The 25,251-nt window shown below is 44.6% G+C and overlaps 1 protein-coding gene across 6 annotated transcripts in view; it reads right to left on the bottom strand.

Annotated features, from left to right (window-relative positions):
- Window positions 1-25,251, bottom strand: part of LOC136826868 (transmembrane protein 39A) — a 371,219-nt gene that overhangs the window by 303,229 nt on the left and 42,739 nt on the right. For all 6 annotated transcript variants that reach the window (XR_010849723.1, XR_010849722.1, XM_067084380.1 and 3 more), the window contains 2 exons: window positions 16,675-16,768; window positions 16,305-16,509 (listed from right to left, as the gene is read on the bottom strand). Coding sequence is in view for 4 of the 6 variants with exons in the window: in XM_067084380.1 (XP_066940481.1) it covers window positions 16,305-16,509; window positions 16,675-16,751 (282 nt within the window). In the remaining 2 variants the exon portion in view is untranslated. The remainder of the gene's footprint in view (window positions 1-16,304; window positions 16,510-16,674; window positions 16,769-25,251) is intronic.

Genomic DNA, 25,251 nt, shown 5'->3' with positions numbered 1-25,251 from the left:
TTGTCCGCGAGATTTACCCGTCCAGCTTGTTTTGTTTGGGTTTTTCCTAGTCGGCTCATGTCTTATCCTTCCCCCTAGGTTTCATCCTGGTGGTTTTTCCTAAGCTGGGTTGTTTCGGTTTCTATCTAACAATAATGTTTTTGATCCGTACCTTAGGGGTTCCCGCATCGGGTTCCCGTTATATTCCCGCTTAGGCGTCTCCCCAGGATGTTTCCTCTTGGAAAGTTTAGCTATGTATTAATTTGTTTTATTATTATTTTGCTAGTGCTCGACATCATGCTGTTAACCTGCATTGTCTAGTTCCGTGGGGACGTCAGGCTCATCCTGTCGCCTCCCTCGGTTAGGCTATGCGCCGAACACAAGCATATAATTATTTTATTTTATTTTATTTTATTTTATATTTTTGCACACATATGGTGATTTATTTTGGTTATCTTGTTTTTGTAGCCTAGTGTATGTTAGGCTTTTATTACACCTTTGACCTCCTGCTCTCCTGAGTTAGGTTAGGCGAGAGGAGAGGGTCAGCAGGTTGAGGGAGTTTCTGTTGTCGTGCCCTCCTGTCCGTTGCTTGGGTGTTGGAGTGAGACCCTACTCTCTTCCCTCTTCTTTACGGAGGGGTCGAAGTTTTTTCGGTGGGTGTGTCTCCTCCATGCTTTTTAGCACTCCCTTGCGTTCGGCTCTGGCTGGTTTTCGACTCGGAAATTTCTCTCCCTGTTCCTTTTTCCCCCCTTTCCTTCTCCCCCCCCTTTTTATTTTTGTGTCATAGGCTACGTCTATGTGTAGGGTGAGAGTATAGAGGTCTTAGTCGTTTTTTCCCTCCCTTGCCTTCGGTGTAGGCCATGATTTTGGGTATCATGCAGTTGAGCGGGTGACCCTCTCCCCAGTCTCCTGTTTCTCCTTGCTCTGGCCTACTCCCTTCTTTGTCCCACCCATCCCCTCTACCCTGTTTTGAGTCCAGCTTCTCGTCATCTTCTCATGCGGGTGATGTCGGTGTCCAACTTCCACTCCGAGTTGTGGATCTTTCCTGGTCGAGGGATTCGCTCCCTCCCAGGGCTGGTTCCAGGTGACACGTTGCTGGGCTCTATGCTTCGTTAGCCCGCTCTCCTAGGATCGAGCAGGTTTTCGAACTCCTCAGGGTTTTTCTTCTCAGCCTTGTTCCATGTTCGCTCCGGCGCTCGGGATACTCTAGTTGGGTTGACTGGCACTTACATCTGCCCTGGTGGATTGTGGTGTTTGGTAGCCTCACCCTTCTTTTGTTCTCTACGGTAGGGGTTTGAGATTCCCGGAGAGGGTGGTACCGGACTCCGGGGAATGTGGATTTATATATATTTTTGTTAACCAATTACGTTACCATCTTATATATGTTTATATATATATATATTTCCCCGGCGGCTCACCCCGCCAGTGGATATGTGTGTGTTTATTTACTTGTCCCGGCGGCTTACCCCGCCGTCGGATATGCATTGTTTTATTTTTCCCGGCGGCTCACCCCGCCGTCGGATATGTATTTATTATTTCATGATGGTGATAGAGTCCGGTGATTTTACCCTTGGGTTCCGCCGTCCTGTTCCCGGCATCCCTTGCGGTGAAGGTCCCGTTGATTCGGCTCCCTCGTTCTGCCGGAATATCCCGGCAGTCGGGGGGGTTTTTCCTGCTTACCTTAATTTTAAGTTACTTTCTAGTAGGCCCGTCTCTGACAAGGTTTTTTCATTCCACCGGAGTACTCCAGTGGTTAAATGAAATACCCTTGCCTGCTTAGTTTAAGTTCCTTAGGAAGGTAAGCTCATTTACTGCTTCCACTTACAGACTGTTCGTTGTGAGGAGCCCGGGTGCACCGCCACTCTTCAACAACCCTATGGACACATGGTATGTCGGACCCACGCTGGCTGTGCGGTCCGGCTCGACGATCTGATTGTCTGGCACCCGGAGGGCTGCGAGGTGTGCTTTGCTCTTTGCGGGTGCACCCAGGACAAGTCGGTAAGCTGTTTGCTTTCCATCCGCATGTTAGTTTCTGCTTACCATGTTGCTATATATTGTGTCTTATGTTATTTAAGGTGTTTTTCTAGCCTCCCTTTGATTCCCTGCTCCCCCCTTTCAGGCCGATGAGTCCTCCAAGAAGGAGTCTCTTGAGTCCCTCCGCGCTTGGGTGGCTGGGTTTGGGAGAAACGTTCCGTCGGGGAAGCCATACGTCCTCGACGAGAAGTGGAGAGATCTTCTCTACCCCGGAGCCCGGATTGCTGCGGCCGTACCAGCTGAAGTGGCTGCACCTATCATCGAACAGATCCGGGTTGTGACCCAGCCACTCCTAGATGAGACACTCTACGCGGGGGTTTCGGAGGACGTCGCCGCTCTGAACCTGGATTTAGAGCCCATGAACACAGAGCAGGACCAGGTAGGTGGTGAGGTAAGTGAGGCAGCGGGGGCGGGCGCCCTCTTTGATTCCCCTTCATCATCCACCTCTTCGTTTCAGGGCTTTTCTAAGTCTTCTATCTTGAGGGACAGTGCTCCATCTACTGTCCCCAAGTTGAAGACTTCGTGGAAGGCGAAGGGCTTTAAGTCCTCGTCTTCCCGCAAGGCATCCCCTTTCCCCCCGTTGAAGGCAAAGGTTTCCGCACCTCTGGCCTCCGGGAGCAAATCTGGAACCTCGGGCAAAGGAGCAAGTAAGAGGGCGGCCAGACCCAGCCCTCCTCGCCAGCCTCCCTTTGACCCTGAGGCATTTGCGGGGATGTTACTGGCTAAGTTCTCGTCGGAGGTTGATTCCAAGCTTTCTAAGCTTGCTGATAGGTTGTAGAGTCATGAGAATCTGATCGCCGATATGGCGCGCTCCGGCGGTGCCGGACCTAGCTATCAGATCCCTGATACTGCCTCCCTCCCTCCTTTAGATGTTGGAAACCCGTGGCGTTTTGCTCTCCGTGCCATTCGCCATGAGGATACCCTAACTATCGAGGGTTTGGGCACGAGACGTCTGGAGGAGTTGGAGTTCTTCGCCCCAGACCTCTTGCCCCCCTACCCAGGCTTCGTTAGGCTGACGGAGGAGGCCTGGGTACGATCAGACAAGGTCCCAAAGGAGATGGTGATCTTCCCTAGGGAACAGGCCCAATCGGCTCTGCTTCGCATTCTTACGGAGTGGCAAGCGGAGAATACAAAACTCACTCCGTTCAAGGGCAACTATACGATGTTTTCCCTGGGAGATAGGTTGCCCACTCCCTGCCTGAATAAAGTTGCTTTGGCGACAGCTCAGGCTTGCTTCGAAGGCAAACCCTTGCCTCAGCTCAGGGAGACGGACTCCACATCCCTGGTATTCCCGGGAGGTGAGGAGTTCTGGAGAGACGCCCCATCCACTTTTACAGTGGGTAAATTAGATCCCTTCTGTGCGTCCTCGCAGTTCAGCGAGCAACTTCCCAAACTTCCGGAAGCTCTCCTGAGGGTGGAGTTCGAGGCAAGGACAAGACTGAGCCGGTCTTTGAATTCCTTGTGTCTGTCAGAGGCGGTCGCCGTCTCCTGTGCAGACGAACAGCTCTTCCAGGTTCTGGCTAAATCCCTGTTAGCAGGTTTTCAGTCAGACCTGTATGACTTCATGGTGGCAAAGATGGAGTGCCGCAAATTCATTTTCGCAGATGCCACCATTCGTCATGAGCCTAATAAGCTCATGAAGAGTTCCATCTGGGGATTAATCTCTTCCCAGAGGACGAAGTCTCAAAGGTCCTGAGCGAGGCTACTAGGGCTAATCAAAGCCTACGCTCGGTGGGGTATTTCCGCCTTCAGCGGAAAACTACCAAGCTGGCAGTTCCCAGGGTAAGTCGGGAAACGCTTCAGGAGGCACAGGAGGCCTCATCCCCAGACAGTGGTTCAGGCTGTCCCAGTCTCGGCGGTGGGCCAACCTCCACCTCCAAGGCTCAACCCCACCAATACGTGCTGGTTCAACCAGCCCAACCCCTTGCTGCACCATCGCACGCCTCCTCCCGGCGTACAACTCCACCTATGAGGGCCGTGGGGTCTTTCATGGCCTTAATAGAAGTGCAAGGGGGCAGAGGTCATGCCCCATACAGAGGCAGAGCTGGATCCACCTCTCGGGAAAATCAGGCCGTGGTAGAGGAAGCAAACCCTCTTCCTCCCACTGAGACCAGTCAGGTAGGTGGTCGCCTTTACTGGTTCAAAGACCAGTGGACCTTCAGCCCCTGGGCACACAGTATTGTGTCCAAAGGTCTGGGTTGGAGCTGGATCAAGGATCCCCCTCCCTTGACCAGGTTTTACCAACCCCCCTCCAAAACCCTACAGGATTTTGTGACGGAGCTTCTCAACAAGAGAGCAATAAAGAAAGTAAGGCACCTCAAATTTCAAGGCAGGTTGTTCACTGTTCCAAAGAAAGATTCCAGTCAACAAAGAGTGATTCTAGATCTGTCACGTCTAAATCGCTACATAAGATGCGACAAGTTTCGCATGCTTACGGTAGCTCAGGTACGGACTCTACTTCCGCGTGGAGCCGTCACCACCTCTATCGATCTTTCAGACGCTTACTATCACGTCCCAGTTGCGCGGAACTTCTCTCCCTTCCTGGGTTTCAAACTCGGGAAACAAGCCTACTCCTTCAGAGTCATGCCTTTCGGACTCAATGTAGCCCCCAGAATTTTTACGAAACTGGCGGAAACAGTCGTTCAGCAGCTACGGTCCTGGGGAATCTCCCTGGCGGCTTACCTGGACGATTGGATAATCTGGGCTCCGACAGTTCAGGAGTGCCGGAAGGCTATGACCATAGTGATCAAGTTCCTGGAGTCGTTAGGCTTTCAGTTGAACAGGGAGAAGTCCCGCCTGACTCCGGAATCCCGGTTCCAGTGGATAGGTCTCCAATGGGACCTGACCTCGTACAGGCTGTCCCTCCCGCCGCCCAAGCGGAAGGAGATTGCCGCCGCTACCAGGAAGTTTTTGAAGGACAAAGCAGCATCCCGCCGGTCTCAAGAAAGAATTTTCGGCTCCCTTCAGTTCGCCTCAGTGACGGACCTGCTCTTGAAAGCGAAACTAAAAGATATAAACAGAGTGTGGCGGAGACGAGCCAATGTCAGGCTCAGAGACAGGGTCTCTTCAATCCCATGAATCTTGAAGACAAGGCTCCGGCCATGGTCCACAGCCAGTGGCCTGTCGAAGTCCGTTCCACTCCAATTTCCCCCTCCGGCGTTGGTAATCCACACGGACGCTTCATTAAGCGGTTGGGGAGGGTACTCACCAAAGCAAAAAGTTCAAGGAACGTGGTCTACAATGTTCCAACAGTTTCATATAAACACCTTGGAAGCTATGGCAGTGTTTCTAACGCTCAAGAAACTTCGACCCGCCGGCCAGATTCACATCAGGCTTGTGTTGGACAGCGCTGTGGTGGTTCATTGCATCAACAGGGGCGGCTCCAAATCAGGTCGCGTAAACCAGGTGATGGTAGCTATCTTCTCCTTGGCGAACAAGCACGGCTGGCATCTGTCAGCCACCCACCTAGCGGGGGTGCGGAACGTGGTGGCGGACTCCCTGTCCAGGACTACTCCGTTGGAGACGGAGTGGTCTCTGGACGGGGACTCCTTCAACTGGATTCGCCGCCGGGTTCCGGGCCTCCAGGTGGATCTGTTCGCCACGGAGAGCAATCACAAGCTTCCCTGTTACGTGGCTCCCAACCTGGACCCCCAGGCTTTCGCCACGGATGCGATGTCCATAGATGGGAACTGTTGGGAAAGGATCTACCTGTTTCCTCCAATAAACATGTTGTTGAAAGTTCTGCACAAACTCAGGTCATTCAACGCCAACTAGCTCTGGTAGCTCCCTTTATTGGCCGAAGAGCAACTGGTTCCCTCTGCTCCAGGAACTCAAGTTGCGGTGTCATCAGATACCCAAACCCAGACTGACCCAAGTAGTGCAAACAAAGACTGTGTCAGCTTCCTTAAGGATTCAGAATGCCCTGGTTTTATTGACTTTATAAAGTTTGCTGCAAAGAAGGGAGCAAACATTGACCCCATCAACACTCTGTTTCTGGAATCTGATAAGAGAGATTCTACTTTCAGACAGTATGACTCAGCAGTAAAAAAATTGGCATCCTTTTTAAAGGCATCTGGAGCTCAAACTATGACAACCAACCTAGCGGTTACTTTCTTTAGGTCATTGTTTGAAAAAGGCCTTGCCCCGGCCACAATTACTACAGCTAAATCAGCCCTAAAAAAGGTACTTTTGTACGGTTTCCAAATTGACCTTACAGATTCATACTTCTCCTCCATCCCTAGAGCATGTGCCCGTTTGAGACCAGTAACACGCCCACATTCCGTTACCTGGTTCCTCAACGATGTTTTGAAATTAGCCACTGACATTGATAATTCTCTATGCTCATATCTGGATCTGTTAAGGAAAACCTTTTTTCCTGATTAGCTTGGCTTCACGTGCCAGAATTTCAGAGCTATCGGCCCTCACTAGAGGTGATGATCATGTTGATTTCCTTCCGTCCGGAGAAGTCCTCCTTTCCCCTGATCATACGTTCCTAGCAAAGAATGAAGACCCTCAGGACAGGTGGTCCCCCTGGAAGATGGTGCCTCTTCCTCAGGACCAGTCCTTATGCCCAGTATATACCTTAAAGTCTTACCTACAAAGAACTCCACAGTTTAATTCGGGTCCTCTTTTTATCAAGGAGAAAGGTGGTACTCTCTCGTTAAACGCTATAAGACAACAAATTCTGTATTTTATTAAACAAGTTTAACCCGGATTCAGTCCCAAAGGTTCATGATATCCGAGCAGTAGCTACCTCCACTAATTATTTTTATAATATGGATTTTACTGAACTTACCAAGTATACAGGATGGAAATCACCTCTAGTGTTTAAACGCCACTATTTAAAATCACTCAAGCTCTGAAGTTTTCAACAGTGGCTGTGGGGAGTGTCATCTCCCCACCTTAATTATCCTTATCCCTTTCCTTTCCCCCCCGCCTGCCTCATTTATTTCACTGCCTGCCTTTTCTGGATCAATCATGCCTCACTGCCTTGCTCCTCATAATCGATACTGGTATTACCTGGCTATTGTTTGTCTTGTGGATTGATTTGATATGTTGTGGATTTAGATTAAGTCAGAGGTACTGAAGTTGTTTTATTTTGCTTCATGTACCTCATTTCTGTCTTTATATATATATATATATCTCATTGTTCTTAGGTTTAAGTTTATAATTACTGGTTATTCTATTGGACTGTAGGGGCCCTTTATTCTACCCCTAATTGTACTGTATTTTGGTCATTCTACTTTGTTCCTAGGTTAAGTTTACATTTTCATTGTACCTCTATGATGTTGGGTGTTTTATTCCACCAGTGTTTACCTATAGTTAAGTCCAATTTTCATTGTTGAGATATATTAATTAAATCTATTTCTCCATAGCATGTGTTTCCTTCTGATCACCTTTTATATTTGGTTGTAGCTTTGCAGTCTTGGCATGATTCTTTGACACTATTTCACGGGTGACACGGGGCTGAACTCAGAAAAGGGATTTTGACAAAGGAAAAATCTATTTCTGAGGGAGGCCCTGTCACCCGGTGACCTCCCTGGAGTATTTTCAGAAGCAGGTTCGCCCTACTGGCTCATGCCAAGCCTCGGGTGGTGCTAGTCTGGAATGAGTTCAGATGGCGCTGGAGTCGCCGAGTGTGGCTCTGTGGTTGTGATACCTTCACTCACCCTTGGTTATACCAACGTCTTCATTGAAGATGCTCGATCTGGGGTAGTAACTCCAGCATTCCTGAAAGCTTTTTCTCTGGTATATTTAGCAATATTTATACCTAGAAATTCGTGTGTAAGAATGGAATTTCACCGGGTGACACGGGCCTCCTCAGAAATAGATTTTTCCTTTGTCAAAATCCCTTATTATGAAGAAATCGAGTGAAAATACTGAATGGAATCTTAATTTTTTTACACACAACATGCATGCCCACAAACGGTCAACGTTATCTATTAACGAAAAAAATAGCTAAATTAATTTCACAACAAGACTATTTGTTATATTTTGACTTAAAAACATTTCATATAATGAAAAATAACCTTGCCCCTTATAAAAAAAAACACTTCATATAATGAAAAATAACCTTGCCCAATATAAATAACGCATCTAGAGATTCATACGTTAACTTATAGCGAGAAAAGCTCTCTAAACAGAATTAAATATGGCGAAATAAACTTACCAAGTAATCGATTTCTAAACCAAAACATTGATCACTATGATCGCATTTTATAATACATAAGCAATATCAGAATATATACATAATATTGTTAGATACAGTGAAGTAAAGCATAACATTTTATAAGATCCATAGAAAAGATGCATATTCGTTATGCTGATGTTTGTATCATACGATGTTAATATGTGAATATAGAGTACAGTATAAAGTAGGTTAGGCTACCGTATATGTATACAGTGAACCCTCGCTACTTCGCGGTTCAACTATCGCGGATTCACGACTTCGCGGATTTTTTCCATTACGTATGTATATTATAAGAGAAAATATATAGCTTGGATTTTCCGGAAATTTCAAAAATAGTCGCGATATATATGAAGACCCAAATATTTCATTAATTCCATTAATAATTATTAATATCTGCTAGTACTGTTGGTTCATTGCATTATGACATATAATTCAGTACAAAATGAAATTAAACAAAAGATGCTTCACTGCATCGCTGGATTTTTCAGAAATATTCATCGAAAAAAATTAAAATTAAAAAGTACCACCATATCGGCAGCCATATTATGGAAAACAATGATGTTTCATCATGTTACGTGAGAAGAACGGCTTGCGAGACCGACGTGCAAGGACTGAAGCTTCAGATATACCCACAGGCACTCGGACAAGGCATGTGAGTGGTACATAAGAGAATATCTTATCACTGTTGATGTTTCATCTTAAATCACTGTAAAAATAATTAAAATCCGAATTTCATACGCAAGCAACTCAAGGATACTGTATACAGTCTCGTCCCAAGCTACTGTGCTGTACAGTACACATCTCTCTCTCTCTCTCTCTCTCTCTCTCTCTCTCTCTCTCTCTCTCTCATCTCTCTCTCTCTCTCTCTCTCTCTCTCTCTCTCTCAATGAAATATGAATTACTGTATCATAAACTTTTATGTACAGAATTAAGAATAATTTCATTGACAAATTTGTTTCTTTTAGCAACTAAAAAATTATTTTCCTAATTCTTTCGTTAGTAGTGAGCAGCTTCAGTCAGCTGATTCTCAGAACGATCTTTTTTTTTATGCATATTACTGTGATAGGAGATCAAAATAGTAATACAGGCACGGACAAGGCACGTGGAGTGGTACATAAGAGAATATCTTATCACTGTTGATGTTTCATCGTAAATCACTGTAAAAATAATTAAAAACTGAATTTCATACGTAAGCAACTCAAGGATACTGTATACTCTCGTCACCAGCTTGTCAAGACTTAGTCTCGTCCCAAGCTACTGTGCTGTACAGTACACACCATCTCTCTCTCTCTCTCTCTCTCTCTCTCTCTCTCTCTCTCTCTCTCTCTCTCTCTCTCTCTCTCTCTCTCTCAATGAAATATGAATTACTGTATCATAATCTTTTATGTACAGAATTAAAAATAATTTCATTGTGAATCTATTTCATTTCATTGTGAATCTATTAGCAATAATTTCATTGATAAATTTGTTTCTTTTGGCAACTAAAAAATTATTTTCCTAATTCTTTCGTTAGTAGTGAGCAGCTTCAGTCAGCTGATTCTCAGAACGTAAACATTACAAATATGGGACGATCTTTTTTATGCATATTACTGTGATAGGAGATCAAAATAGTAATACAGTGTTTAAGTGCATAGGAAGTGTTTATAACAGTGTGGGAAAGGCTATACAGTAAAGCCTTTAAATATATACCATGTATATACAGTATATGCCTCCCTAGGGAGGGGCCAATGCTACTGCTGAATTTCACTTATCGCTGGGGTTCTGGCCCCCATTATCCGCGATAGACGAGGGATCACTGTACTGTACAGTATACCATAGTGTAGGCTAAGCTAATTCTTGTTTGTTATTCAATTTCACTTTGTACTGAATTATCATATGTAAATCTGTAAGAACCTCCAGAATTAGCTGATATTAATAATTACTATACCGTACAGTAAACACCCCACATTCGCGTTCTCATGGTTCGCGGACTCACGCATTCGCCGGTTTCTCTGTGAAACATATCTAGCCATCATTCCCGGAAAATTTGCCCTTTCGCGGTATTTTTCACTGAGAAATATTCACTAATTACTGTATTTTCATGAATAAATGCACTTTTTCTGATAAAACTATTAAAATACTCAGGTATAATCATTTTTACAGGGTTTTTCTTGGTTCAAGCTATCAAAATGGGCAGTTCTAAGTGTTTTTAGAGGGGTTTTAAGCATTCGCGGATTTGACCTATTCGCCGGGGGGGTATGGGACGCATCCCCCGCGAATACGGGGGGGTTCACTGTATATGTATTTAGTATCCTTTGTAGTGTAGGCTTGGCTATATTCAAGACACGTTTTTTCCAACAAACAATGGGTTTTTTGGAACCTAACCCCATCATAAGTGAGATAATACCTGTATAAGCATTTTTAGAGTTCTTTTTTTGTGTTTGAACTATCAAAATAGGCATTTCTAAGTGTTTTTAGAAGGGTTTTAAGTATTCGCAGATTTTAGCTATTCACGGGAGGGTGTGGTACGCATCCCCCACGAATACGGAGGAGTTTTCTGTATTTACATTTTATTATGCTAATTGGTAAACAAGGCAGTTTAGGGAGTATGACAGGGACCTTCACCTAGGAGAGTCAGCAGGATGAGCAGCCACCTCCTCCACTAACATTACACTGTCACTAGACATTTTGTCTGCACACACTTTGTCAATCAGGACTTTTAGGGAAGCCCCTAATTCAGCCACAGTATTTACAACTAGATTGATTTTCTGGTCACATCTAGATTCAAGACTGGCAATGGGATCGGGGTCGGAAGCATGGGAGCTAGGCAAAGGAGTAGGTGGTACAGAAGGAGGGCTGGTGATGGGAGACAAGACAGGTACAGGAGAAGAGATAATAGGAACATTATCAACCATAACAGACTTGGCAGAATACTCTAAGCTAGCTAAAGTCCCCTCTCGGCTCTAGAAGCCGCCTTCCTCTTCCTGTCTCTCTCAAGTTTGTTTAAATGTGCCTTCAAAACCTTCCATTTTCTCTCATCCCAGTCCCTGTATTCATTACAAGTCAAATTTTTCATACATACTTGTCTTCTACAACTGGTACAAATGATATGTGAATCGTAAGAAGCTTTTATGAGTCTTGCCATGCAGCCTTCACTGCAATAATGAATACTAGATGAACTAGAGTCTGACATAATTAAGGGAAATCACAGTTCAAAAAACCTAAACTATCACTTGTTAGGTAAATTAGATAGGGAAAGAATAGAAAGAGAGAGAGAGATAGAACAAACAGAGAGACAAAGAGGGAGAACAGAGAGAAAAGAGAGAGAGAACAGTAATTAAGCCTGGGTTGTTTTTGCATCGAGAGACTAGAAGCGCTGATTAACATAAACCGCCTTCCACGAACTCAAAACAGTGAGCGAGTATATCGCGCCCAGGGCCATAAAACCGATCATAAAATCTGGAAACTGTGGCCTTGCGATTTAGCTTACTCAGGATTACTCAGCACCTTGTCAGAAGCAAACAATACCAGCCATATCTATAACCCCGCCTTCAATAGGAGGCATTTACATGGAATTGGGGCTGGACAAAGTGATGTACTTCAACACCCTCCAATCAAACATTCTAGGGAGGGGTCTTTTACACCCCCTCCTAAGATCATTTCCAATCAAATCCTCTAAGGAGAGATTTGCACAATACCCACCAACGTCCTTCCCAATCAACTGTTTGAGGGGAGGCCTTAGAGGTAAAATCTTCCAATAGGACACTGAAATAGGAGGAGTTGCAGATTACAAGAAAACCCAGGGGTTCCAGAAAAACAAGAAGCCAGTAGGACAGAGGATTCGAGTTCCCGTCCACCAACAAGGAGAGTTATATCTCTCACTGCTTTCGTGTTCCCAATCAGACTGAATTGAACTGTCTAACAAGAGTGATTTTGCAATCGTAACTGTAACCATAATTTGTACTTACTTAAGTTTGTAGCTAACTTTCATCATTAAAGCAAGAAACTACTGTCTTGTCTCTATTACACCTTTCTGAGACATAACTTTCGGCACTTAGAAGAATCTTGCAGGTAAGAAGGGAATAAAAAAATTGTCGGGCACGACAATCACTAACTAGCTCAAAAGCTACCAAAAGTAAGAATACTTCACCAATTTTGAAGAAATTCTCAACCAGAATATGAAAATAATTCAAAATAAGCTGCTTCATAGAATCGATGTTCAGTTGTAAGCCGGCAGAAACGAATTGAGCTCTTCAGCTGTGTTGTTCCTCTTGTTCCCCAAAAGTGGGCAAGGCTAGTCACCTACATGAAAACAATAGAAGCACTACCACGATTTCTAAAATTTAAGCTGACGCAAGGGTTGATACTATAGTTATGTAATTTCTAGATAAGTTACTTATATGAAATGGAAAATTCTACATGGAAATTGCATGCAAAAAGGGCTGTAGGGGCAAGACCCTAGAGGGAAGACTTCAAAGGCAGTTCTAAGAATTTCTAATCTCCTGAATCGAGACATCTAGGTGATGGCCTTAACACTAAGGGGTTAAGGAGACAATGGTGGACCACTGTCAAAAACAGCCACTAATGCTTGAGCAGGGATACTTTACATGATTTTACACAACTGTCCTGTTATTTTACAACCGAGTAGTAAAGGGAATAAGACATTCCTCTCATTAGCCTCGAAGTACAGTAGGTCTATCATCTTCAGGACTAGAATAACTACTATCATCATCATATCTTAAATGTCTCTATTTATCTCTTACAGTTTGATATATCCACCCTTACGTCCCAAAATTTTGTCCACGAAGCCAAGGCCAGTGTTCATCTTTAGGTATGATAGCCTAACCTATGGCATTAGGCCTACATTACCTTAGCCCAAGGTATGTAAACATGGGATAGCTTAGCCTAATGTATTGTAGCCTATGTTGAATTTAGACCTATATGCCTTAAATAACATAGCCTACAAAATGGAGGGTGATGTAGACCGAGCAAACATCATATCTACATATGTATATACATATATATACATATCTACATATGCATGCAAAAACATTAAACATATCAGCTGGTCCGTTGGTATTGTGGTCAGTGTCGTGGCATGCCACTCAGATGTCATGGGTTCGCATCTCCCCCAGGGGCAATGAAAAATCACTGGCTCTGTGTCATGATCAGTTACTGCTGCGGTGTGGTGCCTGTGGTGGGAGGTTGAAACCAACATTCTTTGGAAGCTTGAATTTAAAGTCAATGGCCCCTGTGTGCTTGTTCCATGTGAAGAGGTTTCAGCTACTGAAATAATATAATATTAATAATATTACTCTTACATTAATCAGTCTGTAGTGCTAAGAGTGAATACCACATTCAAAGGTACTTTTGCCTCACAATTAGGCCAAATTACCTTACCTATTAGAGGAGGCTTTGTTTCCCAGGTCCAAAAACTTGAAATGCAAGTTGAACAGAAGGTGGTGAAAAGCTTATATTGTATGCAAGTCCTAACCAAGTTCTAATCACTTCAAAACTGGAAAAAGATGCAGTGGCATCCAAATGCCAACATAAAAGGCTCACTCTACTGTACAAACACAGTTGCTATCATAAAACACTGCTCGAGTTAGGAGCTGAGTTAATAACGCTAAACAGTTTCCATTTCTCTTCAACTGATAATCCATCTCCCAAAGGCTCCACTTCATGATAATGCAGCCTACTATAATCAGTGTAACTTCTTACTCACTTTAACAGGAGCCGAGGTATAAGTAAACTAAAGAAGGCCGGTTAACGGAATCATCCTTGGCAAAAGGAAGTGCAAACAGAACAATGCAAGCTATGCACTGCTTAAATACTAAAGGAGAATCAACTGAATCACAGCTGAAACACTATATTCTAAATGGGGAACCACATCAGTAGAGACGCCACAGTATGCCGGTAGTAAGTACTGGATGAAGGGTAGGGATCCTTGCATGATGTCATCACAAAACTGAGTTGACAACCGTGGTGTCACCTATCTGGATGGGGGAAGAAGAGGTTTCTTGCACGGCATCATCACGTAACTGTGAAGGCATCTGAGAGGCAAATATTGAGAAGCGAGAGCTGTTCTGTCATCTGGCTAACTCACTCTAGATAAGTGAGAGGCGGAAAAGGATGAGCCACTACATGAAAAGGAATAATTGTCACAAGGTGACGAATATGAGACGATAGAGAGGATAACTGAGTAAGAGGGGGGAGGGTTACCGTCTGCTTAGGGATGATACCAAGGGAGAGATAAAAGAAAACATCAGGACTGACACACGGCTCAGAGCTACTAAGGCAAAGGTAATATGTCTGAAATCCTAACACTACTGACCACCTACATCACAATACACTCTCCAAAGGGATGTTACAGGAGTAGGAGTCAGCCAGTGTGCCAACAAAGGAAAAACGTTATGTTTAGCAGATTTCAGGTTGTCACAGTTGGCATCATATAGAGCAATACCAGCGAGAGAACCCGTAATTCCCAAGTCCCTCGGGCTCTACAACATCTGAAAATGTAAAACATTACAAATGTCTACCAACAATTTTCAGAATACAAACCTTCCTTTGCACTTCGAAGGAATAAAATTCTCCCCGAGAAAATGAAGAGTGTAATAGAGTCCATAAGGTGAGGTGAGAAACCAGTTTAAGTTCATTGACTCAGCGACATAAAAACCAGTTTCACCACTCTCAAAGCTAAATAAATTAGTAGGGTTGCATAATGTCAGAATGAACAACTATACAGTATATCAGAATACTGATTACACAACACACAAGGGTAAAATAAGGGATTGGATTTACATTATATCACATGAGAACATTATTCTCTAGATATAAGCATATACAGTACTGTACAGGCAGTCCCCAGTTATCAGCGGGGGTTCCGTTCCCTACCGTGTGACGATAAACGAAAATCAGTGATAATAGTGCCAATCCCCAGTTATCGGCGCCGATAAGTGGGGATCGGCGCCAATAACCAGGATCGGTGTCGATAACCGGAGATCGGCGCCAAAAATCCAGTTATTGTCGTCACTAGACAAGCGCTGTAAAACCAGATCACTGATAACCAAGGCCACTGATAACCGGGGACTGCTTGTACAGCAACACTCTAATACATATCATGAAAACATAACAAAAGGAATCAGTCGAACGACAGGCACAGAGGGAAGAGCAACATATCTCTCTCTCTTAGCGGCCAAAAGCAAAGTGAATGCATACCGACTGGGAGGGCATGACTCCCACCCGTAGTTGGTAGTCAATTACAGTACATACTTAACCACCTTGTTTAAAGTTAAATGGCCAGTCTCCAGCTGTGCTGAAGTATATTCCTATGTAAAGACTGATGGTTTGTATATCTGTAGGAACAACAACATTTTCTCTTGATGTCTTGATTCAATATCTTCTTAAGCTTAACAAAAGCATTCATTTTCTCAATATCCCAACCTTCACATTCCTTATATCTATTTCCTAAATCACAAGTCTGGTCAATACAATCCTCACAGCAGGCATGGCCATCATACTTAAGAGAATCTACTGAGCAATCTTCTGCTTAATAAGTCCTCACTGAACTCTTGGATGATGACATTGTCACTTATAACAATTCAACAATAGATAAAACCTGTGTGAAATTCCTTCAACCTATACTGCTTTGAGAAGAGAACATCTCACAATACTGGCAGAGCAAAGAATGACTGGAAGACTAGAAAGTCACTTGTGCTACCTGCAAGTGAGATGACAGAAAATGGACAGCCCATCCACCCAACCAGGTATACCTGGAATTTTTTTCTTTACCACTTCATTATGCTTATAACTATATGATTAGTAAGATTTACTGAAATGAATTCATTTTCATATTCATCCATGTGCAATATTATGGAACAAGGAACAATCCATAATATTTAAGACAAGGAAAACTCATATCTATCAAATGTTTTTTTATTAGAATACAGTAATGAATTCCAGGTGTTCAAGTACCCTAAACATATCTCAGCAGTCCAAATTTATATTTAATTTTGCAAGCACACACAATTGTTTGTATTTCCATAGGGTCAAGTTAGACTACTCCCATAACCTGTAACTATAGAAGATCAAGAAAACAAAAAGATTAAAAATATGAGCTTACCATGGCATACTTGGTGTGTGAGTGTGGAAGCCAAAAAACAGTTCGGTATATGTTTAAATATTGTAGTGCTAGAGACATTAAGCTAAAAACCAGCATGCAAACTTCAAAGCCCAACTCAGAGATTCGTGGAATGTCTGGAATGGTCATGTGCTTTGGCGGTGTAATGGACATAAGTGGTGGACCATCATCAGCACTATGACCTAGCCTGTGAAACAAAAGTGGTATATAAAATATATCCATAAAGAAAAATCTAACAAAATCTTTCTGGGGATACAAGTTCATTCATTAAAATTCAACAGAAATGTGTCATGTCAAATTTGGAATGATGTTAAGCTAATACCAATGTCAGCAAGAAAACGTATAACATTACCTTTTCAACTCATGATCCACAAGTGCTACGGGCTTTGGGGGTGGAGCACGGGATGCATTGCGCCTTCCTCCAGCCATTTCTTAAACAGCAATTACTGAAAATAGAACAACTTAGATTATTTTCCTTTTTATGGACAAAACACCATAGTATGCTTTTCTTTTCAATACACCTCTGCACACTGACCACTACTGAGTCTCATAATCAGTAGTAAGAAAGAGTGGAGCCAGTTTGTGACGCTGCTCTTAAGATGGATGGATGAATGTATGGTGTTGAGGGCCCAATCTCAGGCACTGGGGTTGACAAGGGAAATCAGCTAGGATCCTACTTTCTCCCACCAACTTACCCATTTTGGCAATTGAACACAGTTTGACAGTAAGTGTCAAAGGGGCAAGGACTCATCACAAAGTAGTCATTTGTGCTTATAAAATACAAATACTGCTTTGAAACAGTTTGCTCATGCAAAGAACTAACCATTTTTTCACATGACAATTTGTTACAAGGCCTTATTGATGAGGAGGTGATTTCTGGCATAACTTTTTCCTGAATCTAACTGGTTGTGACCTAATCAAGGTATATAAGAACTGACAGTTGCTAAGTTAATGGTGCCTATGCCATAATGACAAATGTGACATGACACCTAAGTTATCATAGCAAATGCAACAATCAGACTCAGATAAAATAACATAGCTAGTGCTGCTAGTACAGGGCATTTACAAGGATCCAAGGTTAGCATACTGATTCACTTATTCAAGGTTATGTAGCATTACACTATCAATTACCACTGATGCTAGTATCACTTAGTTACACAAGTAAACTTTTTAAGAATAATGACTAAGCAAATCCAAAGAGTGAATTTAAATCTTTTGCAGAAAACCAGCTTCTCTAGTTAATTCATAAATACACAATATCCCCCTCCATGAAAATCAGCAAATAAGTACCTGCCATCCCCACACTGTCTCAAGGAGGAATCAAAGAGGTTTCAAAGAGGCTGAGCACTCCCAAGACTGGGACTTTTAACTAGTAAATGTCTTGCAGTTAAAGGGACCAGGTATTAAATATGTAAATGACAAGAATTATCCATTTGTGGCCATCATCATCAACACTGCCTCCAATGTTGCATGACACAAAGGGCCTCTCTTAAATTCTGCCATTCATGTCTTTCAAGTACTTTAAGCTAATCAAATTAATAATAATAATTTGGCAGCAGACCCTCTTTTAAACAGGTTCTATTGAATATTATTGCTGCTTCAGCTGCATTTATTTTGTAGAAGACTTTTTCTATTTTCCTTATTGCGGACTTCTCTTCAGTGGAGGTGCGTGCTAACAGCTCGCCTATATTTGTCATTTCATGGGGAAAAGTCAAAATCTGGATTCTCCTTCTTTATATATTCTATACAGTTGGTTCTATACAATTGTTGCCGCGACAGCGTTTCGACAGACTCTTCTGTCATTCTCCAGCGGGAGCTAGTAGAGGACTGGCAGATTGCATAGGTCCTTCTGAATTTATACACGGGCTTCAGCGGGGTCATGGATGGCGAATTCTGATTGGTTGCAGTCAGCGGACTTCAAGCCAAATTTCTGCGCGGCTTCGATCCTGACAGATCTTCGCAACCTGGGAATGTCATTCATTCCAGCGTTCCCATTGGCCTGCCGTTGCGTGATGTCATGCCGGCTGACATCATCAGTAGTTTGGCTGCTATTGGGCTGCGGATGAATGATGTCATTATCTACTCTTTCTGTCGTAGTGGGGATTGTCTCGAAGGCGCCCGCTCATCAGGGCATCTCCATTCTCAGGGTTGTCGTTTTCAGGTATTCGTTGGATTTGGCGGGTGTTCTGCATTATTCTTCTTAAATTCGTGGGTAGGAGCGATGCCTCCTGCGTCGTATTCATTGTTGGTTTCTCTCGGCACGTGAGGAGCGCCTCTAGCAGGCAGACGTCGAGGGTTGGCGGCTCTCCGATTATACTTATATTTTGTATAATACTGTCGCGGGAGATGGAAATATTGTGAGTAGCACGGGCGTGGTTCATGATGGCACCCTCCTGGGCGTGGCAGGAGATCCTTTTAGACAGACTCATCGTGGTCATTCCAATATAAGCGCCGGGGCATCCTCGGACAGGACATACAAATTGGTAGACCACATTCTTCTGCTTGAGGGGTTCTCTTGCTGGCAGACTGCAACCAATCAGAATTCGTCATCCATGACACCCCCGCTGAAGCCCGTGTATAAATTCAGAAGGACCTATGCAATCTGCCAGTCCTCTACTAGCTCCCGCTGGAGAATGACAGAAGAGTCTGTCGAACGCAGCGTCGCGGCAACAATTGTATAGAACCAACTGTATAGAATATATAAAAAGCAGAATCCAGATTTTGACTCTTCCCCATGAAATGACAAATATAGGCGAGCTGTTAGCACGCACCTCCACTGAAGAGAAGTCCGCAATAAGGAAAATAGAAAAAGTCTTCTACAAAATAAATGCAGCTGAAGCAGCAATAATATTCAATAATAATATTCAATAATATAATAATAATAATAATAATAATAATAATAATAATAATAATAATAATAATAATAACAGGCAGTCCCCCGGTTTATTTGACGGGTCCGACTTCTGACATTCCCAGGTTACGACGCTTTTCAAATATATTCATCAGAAATTATTTCCGGTTTCTGACGCATGTCCGGGGTTACGACACGTCGTATGCCGATCCAACGGAAGAAATATGGCTCCAAAACGGCAGAATAATCAAAATTTGGAGGTTTTTTTGATGAAAAACTCAATAAAAATGCAGTTTAAATTGTTTTCAATACACCCAAAGCATTAAAAGTAAGGTTTTCTTAGGAATTTTGACAATTTTCGACGAATTTTCGGTTTACGACGATTTTCGGTTTACGACGCGGCGGAAAAACGGAATCCCCGTCGTAAACCGGGGACTGCCTGTAATAATAATAATAATAATAATAATAATAATAATAATAATAATAATAATAATAATGTACATTCCAACTGGAGTTAAAGCACAAAGGATAAGTACTGTGCAGTGAATTATGAGAAAACTGTGGTTTCAAGTACTTACTAATGAGTTACTCGTCTGGCCAACAGCTACCTATGAGAGGCATTCTTTGGCAGCATTAGTCAAGGGACTGAAGGTCATGGTTTCCAAAACTTGATACAATAAACTAAAATGGAGAAAGAAAGATCCATTCTCAATTACTTTAACTTTGGTGAGAGCAAAATCTTTCTTTGGAATTTAGGTATATGCTGTATGCTCCTTGTTCACTCCTTGATCCATTGGGTAATAATGAACTACGAAATATGTTTTTGTTCCAACACGATACAAAAACCATCGGTCCTCTACACTAGGAATTACTTATGGCGAAGCTGGACACGGCTGCTAAACTCTTGAACTAGGTGCTTAGGCAATAACTACCGCCAGGTGGGCGGGAATACCCGCCTGCCAAGATGTAAACATTCCAGTTTGCTTTTGGCCATTATGCGTTGCACAAGTGTTTTCGGATTTCTTTGCCTGACTGGCGTTAAGTTCTTTATTATCTCAATGGGATCTTCCTATATTTTTCTGCATATATTGCGTATGTTTGATATTTACTAATCAAACCTACGATTTGTGATAGCCTTGCATAAGCCGTCGTTTCCCTGCATCTGTCTTGGGTTTGATGGCCAAGGGCGTATTTAGAGGGATGTAACTGATTGGTAATGCTTCTCTTCCCGTAGCCCTTTATTTAGATACTGAAGGCGCCCCCCTGTACGTTTGGAGATATTAGATTGGTATATGATATCTTCGCTCCCCTACATTGATCAAGACATAAGAGTTCACTTCCCTTCTTGGCGCCACGCCTCCATGTACAAGGGCATGACTGCTTCCTTCCTACTTGTGCTGAGTGTTGTTTTCGCTGCCTGCACTAGAGAGAATTGCGGGAGGTTAGGTTGAGGGCATCGTCAGTAAGTTCCACTTTCACGGCGCCCTTGGTAGCCTCCCCTCCTTCCTTCCCTCTCCCTGTAGGTTCCTCCTCATCTCTCCTTCAATAGAGATCTCTCTCCTTCGCCCTCGAGCGAGCAAAGACCGTGAGGGGGGGGGCACGGGTGGTCGTGCGACCTCTCCTAAGAGGCCTCCTCTAGCTGCACAGAGCAGTTCCCCTTGTAGCGAGAGGAGTCTCCCTCTACTAATCATCTTTGCTTTTTCTTTCAGGTTGACAGTGAGCATCACAAGCACAGCAGTAGTTGGCTGGATATCTCAGGGGATATCTTGCATGAAGGAGTCCTGATGTTCATTCAATGTTGCTTCGGGATCAACCACAGTACCTGGTTGGAATGACATAGTTCCAAGTCGGGATTGTTCCAACTCTGTTCCTGCCGATGTGGATCGATCACTGTCATTGCTGGCCTTCATGTATGCTGTGGCACTGCTTCTGGCATATCTGTGGTCCATCTACTCCTGCTGTTTCCTGTGTTATGCTCCTGTTAACTCGACGACAGTTTATGGGCGGCTCTTACTGGTCTCCTGCCGCAGCCATCCTGATCGTTCCTGTCGCTGCTGGTGCCTTTCATGTGACGTTCCTGGGCATTGCTGTAGCTCCTGCCTTTGAAGAGTTAGAGGAATTTATTTCTGGTGATAGAAATTCATTTCTCACTATAATGTGGTTCGGATTCCACAATAAGCTGTAGGTCCCGTTGCTAAGTAACCAATTGGTTCTTAGCCACGTAAAATAAGTCTAATCCTTCGGGCCAGCCCTAGGAGAGCTGATTAACAGCTCAGTGGTCTGGTAAAACTAAGGTATACTTAACTTAGCTCCTGCCTTTCGAACCACTTCCATGGCTCTTGCATCGGCTGTCCTGATCGTGCCTGCTGCTTCTGCTGGTGGTCATTTCCTGGGCTACTTCCGTTGTGTTTCTGCCTTGCTGGCCTAAAAGTTACGATGTCCACCATCCTGTAGAAGATGCCAGAGTGAGGGTAAAGGAAGTCGCCCTGTGGAAGTGACGTTCCTGGCCATTGTGGTAGCTCCTGTCTTCCCAACTGCTTCGGTAGCTCCTGCATCGGCTGTTCTGATCGTGCCTGCTGCTTCTCCTGGTGGTCGTGTCCTAGGCCGCTTCCGTTGTGTTCCTGCCTAGCTGGCCTGGAGGTTATGATGTTTCATGTCCACCATCCTGTAGATGATGTCGGAGTGAAGGTGAAGGAAGTCGCCCTGTGGAAGTAGCTGCCGTCTTCTTCAACTTATCTTCGATTTCGTCTTCTGCTGCCTCTTCCGTTCCTCCCCCAAGGTTCGAGGGAGTCCCAGGAATCAGACAGACCTCCGTCAGCCGAAGGAGAGGAAGGCTGCTTCTTTCTCCTTGATGCCATTGGATGTCTAGGGACTGCCTCCTTCCGAGGAGGCAGTGGGTTTCTCGTTGGCTCTTCCTGACCTTCAGGTTAGGAAACCGATTCGTATACCCCTGGGTTTTGTGTTTCAGGAGCCACAGGCGCGCAGACCTCGGTTTGTGATCCCATTCCCAGTCCTAAAGGTTCCGCCTCCAAGACGGGGGCTACTTCAGAAAGGAACCGATTCACATTCTCCTCTGGGGTCTTGCATTTAAGGGGCCGCGAGAGTGCTCGTTGCCAGTCTTAGAAGTCTGCGTCTAAGACTGGTTCTGTGCCTGGCTCTTTTCGATTTCTTAGGAAACCAAAAGCAGCTGCTCCCGATTCTTGGGAGTCTTGTTGGTCACTCAAATTCTATGAATCACAAGCACTCTCCTGAAGAGAGGCACAGGGCAAGAGAAAGTGCTGGGTGTTTCATTGCCAAGATGCCAGGTGTCTCGATACTGCCCGCCAGCTGCTCGGTTGCTTGGCTGGGTTTCACCCTTGTGTTTTGAACCTTAGGGTTTGAGCATGCAGGATAGCAGACACAGAGTTCCCCTTTGAACCTTCTTCTCGAGGGGCCTCTGCCTCGAAGGAGTTTAGAGTTTTGGAAACTAGCGTTAGTTCACCATATACGAGTTCCGCCCTGTCCAGTTTCGATTGTGTTCACACGATTGGCTCAGCTCGGCTTGCTCGCCCCGCCCAGCCCCTGGTCACGCTTGCAAGACTGGCTCGCCTTGCCCGCCTCACCCAGCCCCTGGTCGCGTTAGCGAGACTGGCTCGGCTCAACCCGCCTGCCTCCCAGTCCACCACATACCACCCAGTCTGGATCGCGTTCGCGTGATCGGCTCGGTTCAGTATGGCTCGGCTTGGCCCCACTCGGTTTTAACGAATCGGGTTCTCAGATCTGTTCGAGTGAATTTTCTGCTCTTCCCAGGAAAGTTTTGCCACGGCACAAGCACTCTTCTTCCCCCATGTGGCAGTAATCTCCTTCAGTTGATTATCGCTCGTGGTCCGCTTCCCCTGCTGGTCTTACTGGCAGGACAGGCAGGCGTACTCTTTCTCCTCACCTGTTCTCTTTTCCTCTCCGTTGTTCCAAGAGGCGCAAGATGGACAGAGAGCGCTCCGACGAATTTGTCTTTGGAGTTCTGCTGCCTGGCGTGCCGTGGGCGTCGGTCCCCCAATTGTTTCATAGTACAACCAGATAGCCGAGGAGGGTTTCTTGGGATCTGTCAAGGTCTCCCTCCAAGGAGAGAGAGGTACAAGAGTTTCAAGCTTCGGAAGCAGCGAGGGTCTTCCTCTTCAAGTTGTGATCTGCCTTGTTTTTCAGAGAACTTCGCACCAATTCATCAGTGTGAGGATCCCCTGGACAGGACTGCGGCTCCGTAATGAATAATCTTCATCACTCGCAACACTTGCAGTTCCCGAGGGGCCAAGAGTGTCGGGGACCACCACGGTCCTTGCTTCCGATAGCGTTCTCGACCAGATGAATTCTTTTCTTCGGACAAGGAGTTCATTTAGGTCGAGACACCGAGCTTCTCCCCAGCCTTGACAGAATGTATAAAAATTCTTCTTGCCTCGGAGGGTCTTGCCAAAAAGGACTTTGTCCCAATTCGGATCTCCAGTTTCATAAGTCGTGAGTTGGTTCGACCCTTTAGGAAAGAACCTGTACTTGGTTTTGCCTTTCTCTTTCAGAGATTTGCCAGATACTGCGGTAATCAAAGTTCGTACCAAGGCACTGCCTTGTCCTTCGGACAATGGCCAAGACCTTAGGGTCTTAGTCATCTCGGCTCGCCCTTGAGTTCAAGCCAGCCCCCCTCAACTCCTAAGAAGTCCCAGGCTTCAAAAGAAGATCGCAGAACACACAACCCTCTTCTTCCCTTCTAGGAAAGTGAGCATAACTGTTCTCTTTCCACCCTCTTTTCCATAAGGGAGGAGGGAAGAAGGGAAGAGAGAAAGAAGTATCGACTGCGAAGAAGTTCTCCTACCGCAGATGCCTGGATGAAATGATACTTATCGAGTCTCTGGAGCTGGCAGCAACATTGCCGAGACCGGGGAATGGATTCCTTCAGAAGTCTCTTAGGTCTCTGCAATTCTTTTTAGCAAACTTCCATCCCGCTTCCTCTCATGTGCTCCCGATTCGGGACATGCCAGCCTGGTTAGAGTTAATCGTCTCGGTATCCTGTCATCTTGCAGAAGCTTCCCCATGGTGGAGAATGGAGGTCTGCTTCCATTCCTCCATCCTTCTTTCCTCTTCGAAGTATAAGGAAAGAGTTAGGCTAATGCTTGATTGAGGGAACCTTCGAATATGCTTGCATATTCCCCTCACATCGTGTGTCTACTTCCAGATTCAACGATCGAGGAATAGGCGCACACCTGTAAGACTTTGTCTTGAAGGTGTGTGACTGAGATGATTAGTACCTTCTCATCAATATCCTGAACTCAAGGCAGCCTTTTGGCCTTCCGAGAATTCAGAATGAGTTTTGCGAAACTCAGTGGTTTCGTTCAACAACAAAACCACAGTAGTGGCATTTATCGACAAACATTTGCAGGTACTCAAGTGTTCTATAGCGCACTCGACAGCTCAATTAGCCAGATGCATTCCTGGTGAGGATGTATTGGTAGGTGAGCTTGGCCTCAGGTTTCAGTGATTACAACGGAACATGCTGTTCACTCTATTCTTCACAAAGATCCCTACTGTCTTTTTCTGTTGCCTCCCTGCACAACAAAGTCACTAGTTTTTCTCACCCCTTCGCACCAGACCCAGGGGCTGCTACGGTGAGACATGCTGTCTTTTTAGGAAAAATATCTACGTTTTTCCTTCCGTATTTGTCTGTTTCGCTAGGAGTTCACATGCATTGCTCACCCCGAGCTACAGAAAAATGCTGGAAGACTTTGCCTTTCGCCCGACCTGATAGCTCTGCTTCCGAAGCATCAAGAAGAGTTCTGCTTGACCCAACCTCCAGTAGCAGCTACACAAGCCAAACGGCAACGGATATAGCTGGATATCTCTTGAAGTCCTCTGCAACACTGTCCCAGGGACTAGATCCGTCTTCGCTGGTGGGTGTCGTTGACGGAACTTCTTCTTGGGTCACAGTCGCTCTTCAAGTCTGGACTTCCTCGTCTTCTCATCTGAGGGTTGCTTCTCTCCCTTTCATTTGTGAAGAATGTAGGCCCTTGCAACCTAGTCTTCTATCTGAAGGAGCCTTCTTCTCCTCAGTCGAGA

This window comes from Macrobrachium rosenbergii, chromosome 41 (genome assembly GCF_040412425.1).
Source record: "Macrobrachium rosenbergii isolate ZJJX-2024 chromosome 41, ASM4041242v1, whole genome shotgun sequence".
In the NCBI taxonomy this organism is placed as follows: domain Eukaryota; kingdom Metazoa; phylum Arthropoda; class Malacostraca; order Decapoda; family Palaemonidae; genus Macrobrachium; species Macrobrachium rosenbergii.
The sequence above is the reverse complement of the archived record's forward strand: the minus strand, read 5'-3'. Positions and strand labels throughout refer to the sequence as shown.